Source organism: Notolepis coatsorum (assembly GCF_963971535.1).
Source record: "Notolepis coatsorum genome assembly, chromosome: 14".
Classification (NCBI taxonomy): domain Eukaryota; kingdom Metazoa; phylum Chordata; class Actinopteri; order Aulopiformes; family Paralepididae; genus Notolepis; species Notolepis coatsorum.
The window spans coordinates 15,160,975-15,168,225 of record NC_140178.1 but is presented as its reverse complement, the minus strand read 5'-3'; the positions used below and the strand labels follow the sequence as shown (position 1 = coordinate 15,168,225).

Here is a 7,251-nt window from a genome sequence, read left to right as displayed (position 1 = left end):
ACGAAGACGCTCTCTGATTGGCTAGCCGCGTACAGCGAAGACCCTCTCTGATTGGTTTAGCGCCAAAGGGTCTTTTCCGCCTTGTACGCTAGCCAATCAGAGAGCGTCTTCGCAAACATAGGCTACGGGAGGGAAATCACGCGTTGTATAGCTCCACCACAACACTTCCGGTATTTTGAGCTCATGGGAGAGCACGGGGGGAGGGGGGAAAGGGAGCGCGTGAATGAATGTTGATTTTAGAGCATTGACGTAAGAAGTACCTTGATGGTAGTTACAACCACTTACGTCAAGGCTCTAATCAACATTCATTAATTGTACCCCCCCTCCGCGTTCTCTTCCCCTCTTCCCCCCCTCCCCATCACGAGCTCCATGTAACGCGGAAGTGCAGTGGACCGACGTGTGATTGACACTTCAATTCACCATTAGTCAAATAAGACTAAGGTGCACGCCCCGTTTGAACCTCCAATGGGGGAGACCGAAGGGTTGGAGAAGCGGCGAGATGAGCCAATGGGTTCCCCTCATCTCGCTGACAGGAGGCGGGTCTACACTCACCGGTGTTTGTAGATCGGATGTCGACTCGCCTCCTGACCGGATGGTCTTCTCGCCGTGAAGGAAGTTTTGTTTTGTGACTTTTCCGTCCCCGTTTTTTTGCAAGACTTTCAGCGTTTAACGTGTTCAAAAGGGACACGAAATGAAAACGTTTTGAATATACATAACCAGCCAAAAAACGCACACGTCGTCTCGTCGACAGAATAGTTTGAAGTGGTGGAAGGAACTCTCAACTCAATTGTGAGAGTAACCCGAGCACCTTGCACGGCTAAGCTAACGTTGGCTAGCTATAGCGAGCTAGCTGCTGCTGGTGGTTTGTGTTCATCAGGGGCTGATCTGATCCGGACCCGACGAAGCCGCCAACATGGGGAACCGGGGGATGGAGGACCTGATCCCCCTGATCAACAAGCTGCAAGACGCCTTCAGCTCCATTGGCCAGAGTTGTAACTTGGACCTGCCGCAGATCGCTGTTGTCGGCGGACAGAGTGCCGGGAAGAGCTCTGTGTTGGAGAATTTCGTTGGCAAGTATGTGTGGCGATGGCTATTCTATCTATATATCATCAAAGTTTGATTGATTGAAAACTTTATTAATAACAGAGTGCACCCTGATGTAAACAAGACGAAAGTATTTCTCTGGTCTGCATCCCCTTAACAATTGTATGTATTGAGCTGTACTGTGTATTGTACCCATTCTGCACTCTGTTTAACGTTTTCAATCAATCAATCAAAAAGAATGGGTACAGTACAGTACAGCTCAATACACACAATTGTTAAGGGGATGCAGACCAGAGAAAGACTTTCGTCTTGTTTACATCAGGGTCCCCCATTTTCAATTCATCATAACATATGACACGCACGACATACAGATAGACAGTGATACAAAAATAGTCCAGAAAAGAGAGTATATACATTTGACGTAGAAACTGTACATTGCCCAACCCCCACCCACCCAACCTCCTCCAATGTACAGTTTCTACGTCAAATGTATATACTCTCTTTTCTGGACTCTCTTTGTATCCCAAACAGTACTGTATTTGCAAATCTGGTATGTCATAAATGTATAGATGTAGCAGTACTGTCTCTATCTGTATGTCGTGTAAGTCATATATGTCCTGATGAATAAAAAATGGGGGACCCTGATGTAAACAAGACGAAAGTCTTTCTCTGGTCTGCATCCCCTTAACAATTGTATGTATTGAGCTGTACTGTACCCATTCTGCAATCTGTTAATAAAGTTTTCAACCAATCAATCAATGCTTTGGCTGGTTCGGATAACAGCATTTTGATTGTTGAGCAGATGTTACCTTTTTTTTTTTTTTTTTTAATAACCATAAACTGCAACTGTTAACAATGATCTGTTCTGGTACTCAGCTTCGTTTCAAGTTTGTTAACTTGACGCACCTCCTGTAGATTAGTCTCGACTGTCGAGGTTCAGTTTGGTAGATGATAAACTAGAATAGATTTTACACAACAGTGTGCAAACAGGATCAGACATGGCTACCCGTGGAGTGTACAGTAACTATACATGGATAACCTAACGTGTGCCGGCTGTGGTGTGTAGATGTAGACAGAACTGAGGTGACGCGAGTCGACTGCCGGTGTTCTGCAAAATTCTACTCCACACCAGAATTCTGCTGCCAGCGCTTCTGCGCTTGCGCACGCATGCGCATGACCCACAATCGTTTTTCACGTGTTTTCAATCGACAATATTCTACTGCCGAACGTCTTGTTGAGTCTTATTGATGGTGAGCAATATCTTAAACATATTTGTACATATCCAGCGCTCCACATTGCTTTCAGTTTAGCTGGTCGTCCGTACTAATACACATTGGCCGTATTAGGGGGTGGGAAACTGATGGGTGGGGATCGGGCGTTGTGGACAGCGACTCCTACAGGTTGGTTGGTGCGCCTGCGCAGTAGAATCAGGAAGTGTCGGGGGCAGCGTGAGCCTCCCACGCGTTACTCCTCGCCACTGAGAGATCGAGCTGCGCAGGTGAAAAGATGCGACTGCTGTTACCTCAAGTACCGGAGGGGACTTGTGCTATGTATGACTTAGTCCACATTGCAGCCGGCTTGTGGGAGGCAAGAAACAGCGTTCGTGACAGGGGAGGGTTGAATTGGATGATACGAAATTGGGATGGGAGAAAAATAGAAAATGGGAGAAAAAGTGGATAAAAAAAAAAAAACATATTTGTACATACATAACTTATTACTGTATATAAGCATGTAAATATTTGCATGTAATTGGCTTTGCAGCAGAATGTATAAAGTATGTATAAAGTAGATGATAAAATGTCGTACACCTGTTGGAGTTCGGAGTGAACGTGACGACACCCAGCTGTCAAAAGATATAGGCCTGAGTTTAGCGTTATCTTGTTTTAAAATCACTTTTTTATGCATCAAAAATCACTTGTGTGTTAATAATACTTATCCCGACCCTGGTCTGTATAGCAATGGAGAAGTAGTAGAATTTCGCAGACTCGTCTATCGAGTCGCGCTACGGCAGCAGTTTTCGAGGAAGTAGTAGAATTTCGCAGAACACCGGCTGTGGTGTAGATGTAGACAGAACTGAGGTGACACGAGTCGACTGCCGGCTACTGTTTGGATGGATATTGACGCACACTCTTCCCTCCTTATGTGTCTCTTAGTACTACTAGTATTGGTCCCTTTAGTTCGTTTTTATAGGAGGAGCCTTGTTTTTTATAAGCATTGATTCGATTCGATTAAAATTTATTGTTATCATGATGCAGCACAAGAACAATACAACAAAAAGAGGGTTGGCGTCCAACGAGAGTGCAAATGTAACAGTGCAATAGTACAACGTACAGGTGATTAAACTGGGTATAAAATATATAAATGAGTAATAGTGCTAATCAGAGTTGTAGTATTAATGTGTGTACAGTGATACAGGTATAAAGACACTATGCTATTAAGTCATACTGGCCAGCAGCATAACTAGTATTTTCTTTTTTATCCACTTTTTCTCCCATTTTCTATATTTTCTCCCATCCCAATTTTCGTATCATCCAATTCAACCCTCCCCTGTCACGGACGCTGTTTCTTGCCTCCCACAAGCCGGCTGCAATGTGGACTAAGTCATACATAGCACAAGTCCCCTCCGGTACTTGAGGTAACAACAGCAGTCGCATCTTTTCACCTGCGCAGCTCGATCTCTCAGTGGCGAGGAGTAACGCGTGGGAGGCTCACGCTGCCCCCGACACTTCCTGATTCTACTGCGCAGGCGCACCAACCGACCTGTAGGAGTCGCTGTCCACAACACCCGATCCCCACCCATCAGTTTCCCACCCCCTAATACGGCCAATGTGTATTAGTACGGACGACCAGCTAAACTGAAAGCAATGTGGAGCGCTGGGCTCGAACAGGCGAGCCCAGCGTCTCCAGTATTCGTGGCGAGCGCCTTGCCCACTACGCCACGTAGCCGCCCGCAGCATAACTAGTATTAAGAGTAGGTAAGGGTTATGTACAGAGATATAGCATCTACATATATGCAAAAAGGATTATATGCAGGAATGTACAGACAGATGTGGATATATATATATACCGTAATTCCTCTAATAGTAACCGGGTCTCAAATACAAGCCGGGTCTCTATTAATGGCCGGGTGCGCTCTTGAGCTAAGCAATTATAAGCCGGCCTCCTAATACAAGCCGGGTTACTAATATACTGAGCTGCATACTGAGCTAGTTACGTGATTTCACTTTGAAAACGTTGAAATGACCAGTAACCACCTGTAATTGCACTGTTTACTATTTCATACAGTACTTGGTTTCAATAAATGAACCCAGTACATTTTACTGGGTTCAAACTGACACAAAATGTTGATTTATTCATTATGATCCGTTTGAAAATTTGAAATATAGGCCTCCCTCTTATACAGGCCTCCTCCTAATACAAGCCTGGTACCCGCTACAGTTGAAACAAATACAAGCCGTGGTTACTTACTATTAGAGGAATTACGGTATATACAGTAAGAAAAAATCTATATCTAATACAGGTATAAATACACATTGTAGAGAGGATGGGCTTGGCCTTGGATTGTCAGGGACGCTGTCTAGAGAGGAGGAAGGGTATGGTTTTAGAACCTGTTTGGCATAGTTTACCATCAGGTTTGGACACGTCGGTGAAAACTTTTCACGTGATTACTTTGTGCTTCATTCATAGTGAGATTAAAACCTCTCTATCATCATATAAATCACCATATAACTTTGTATGATATAGCATGTACAATAGTGCTGTATATACACATTTATATATTTATATTTAAATTACAGCATATATTCATATTTCTGAACATTCCTGCATATAACCCATATATCTTCTGTATCTATATCTGTATATCCCTTACCTACTTTTACTAGTTCCGCTGCTGGCCAGTATGGCTTACTACCATAGGGTCATTATACCTGTATCACAGTATTAATATAACATATTAATACTACAACTCTGTACATACATCTGATGAGCATTACACTCAGTAGTACTAATTTATATAGTTCATACCCAGTTTAATCACCTGTACTTATTACTATTGCACTTTACTGTTTACATTTGCACTCTTGTTGGATGCCAAACCTCTTTCCGTTGTACTGTATTCACACTGTATGATGACAATAATACATTTGAATCTAATCTAGTCTACAGATGATCTTGTTTGTTTTGTCACGCCCCTGGCCCTTGTTCTAAATTGAAACGGGTCTCCCTTTGGTCTATTTATAACGTCACGCCACACCTAGAAAGTACTTTTGTCAGTCTAGTCTCCAACTGTAGGCTACTTTTGCGCGGAGCTCGAGGCTGTTGAATGAAGTAATTCTGTTTCATTGTGTTCCACCGACGTGCCACACCAGTTAGTCATTAAAACAGCAAGTTTGGTTGTGTCCGGTCAGGGGCGACAGACAGAGGTAGAGCAGTCGTCTGGTTCGATTCCCACTCCTCCCGGGCAGCATGTCGAAGTGTCCTTGAGCAAGACACTTAACCCCTAACTGCTCCCGATGAGCAGGTTGGCACCTTGCATGGTCGCCTCCGCCATCGGTGTGTGAGTGAATGTGTAAAAATCTGAGGAACAAATTGTAAAGCGCTTTGGATAAAACTTTAAAAGCTCTATATAAATGCACCATTTACCATGTATGTCAGCTCTAAGGGGACACATGTGTCAGGCTATGCCATGGAGAGAGTGAGATAAATAAGATATTCCTTTATTGATCCCCCTGGGGATATTTGGGCATTAAGAAAGGAATATCTTGTTATTTTTGTGCATGTTCAGTAACTACCTATCTGCCTTAGGGATGTGAACTAAGGCCCCGTTTAGACGGAAACGCTAGCAGGTGAATCCGCAGAAATATTTTTTCGGATGTGCCTTTCGTTTATACGGAAACGGCGTTTTTACGGGGTGAAACCGCAAAAAAGTGAGACTACCTTCCAGGGTGGAATTCCTAGAAACGCAAAAGCTTTGCGCTCTCGTCTAAACTGTTAAAACGTATAAATCTGATAAAACGATGACGAAAGGGTTGTCACGGCTCTGGTCGCGCGTACTGCTTACGTCACAGGTAGCAGGTATGCGCCAGTAGCCGAGACGTAAACAAAGCAAGTATGTCTGACTTATATCAACGGAGATCACCTGAAGGCTACATTGGCAGTACTTTTAACCCTTTCACTGCCACACGACAGAAGGTTAACCCTTTACTATCACACAACCGGCTGTCGTGTGGCAGTGAAAGGGTTAAATACACAAGAATCTGTCCCGCGGCGTGAGTGGACCCACTGTCTGTGAGTGACTCTGCTTTGGTGCAATCACATTCCCCATCCACAGTCTGCGAATCAGAGGCAGAGTAGGGCGGGTCTTCACAGCACGTCATGTGACATATGCGCCAATCGTGTGACAGTGGGGCTCCGTCGTCTCGAGTCGTTACAGCGTCGTCTGCACGCAGAATTCCATCCCAAAACGCTCGTCTACACGTAAAATTAAAAGTGAAACCGCAAGATGACTTGCGGTTTCTGTTCACAAAACGCTCGTCTAAACGGGGCCTAAGGGAGTTCTCTCAAAGCCATGTATCCATGCTGGTCAGCCTTCTCTAATGGACATAACAAACATATTATGTGCACAAAAATTATCTTGTGATCCCTGCTTTGGCTTGTTGCACAGCCGTTATGAAATACTATGTTTTCAAGTTCACTGTCAGCGATTAATTATGCTCCACTGTCTAGAGATGACTGTCGCCTGACTTATGCTTGCGAGGTATTCATTCAGTAGCACAACATTATTTGGTGATTTTGAACTTACCAGTAGTGAAAATAATAACCTCACGAGTCACGACAGTGGGAAAAAAAATGCATTTGGGAATATATGGGTGACAGTGGCTCAGGAGGTAGAGCAGTCTTCTGGTAATCTGGAGGTTCCCAGTTCGATTCCCGGGCAGCGTGTCGAAGTGTCCTTTACTTTAGCCAGATACTTAACTCCTAACTACTCCCGATGAGCAGGCTGGCACCTTGCATGGTCACGTCTGCCGTCGGTGTGTGAATGTGTGAGTGAATGGGTAAAATGTGAGGAACATTACAAATTGTAAAGTGCTTTGGATAAAAGCTGCTATGTAAATGCAGCCATTTACCATTTTATATGGGCAAATGTCAACAAAAGCTTGCTTTCACACCTCAAAAGAACCGCTCCGGCCGGGGTTCACTCGGAAG

General features: G+C 44.2%; 1 protein-coding gene across 4 annotated transcripts in view; it reads left to right on the top strand.

Moving 5' to 3' along the window:
* Window positions 1-617: 617 nt before the first annotated feature.
* dnm2a (dynamin 2a) overlaps window positions 618-7,251 on the top strand; it is a 120,700-nt gene continuing 114,066 nt past the window's right edge. For all 4 annotated transcript variants that reach the window (XM_084328931.1, XM_084328930.1, XM_084328928.1 and 1 more), the window contains exon 1: window positions 618-1,074. In XM_084328931.1, coding sequence (XP_084185057.1) covers window positions 914-1,074 — 161 coding nt within the window. In that variant the 5' untranslated portion in view covers window positions 618-913. The remainder of the gene's footprint in view (window positions 1,075-7,251) is intronic.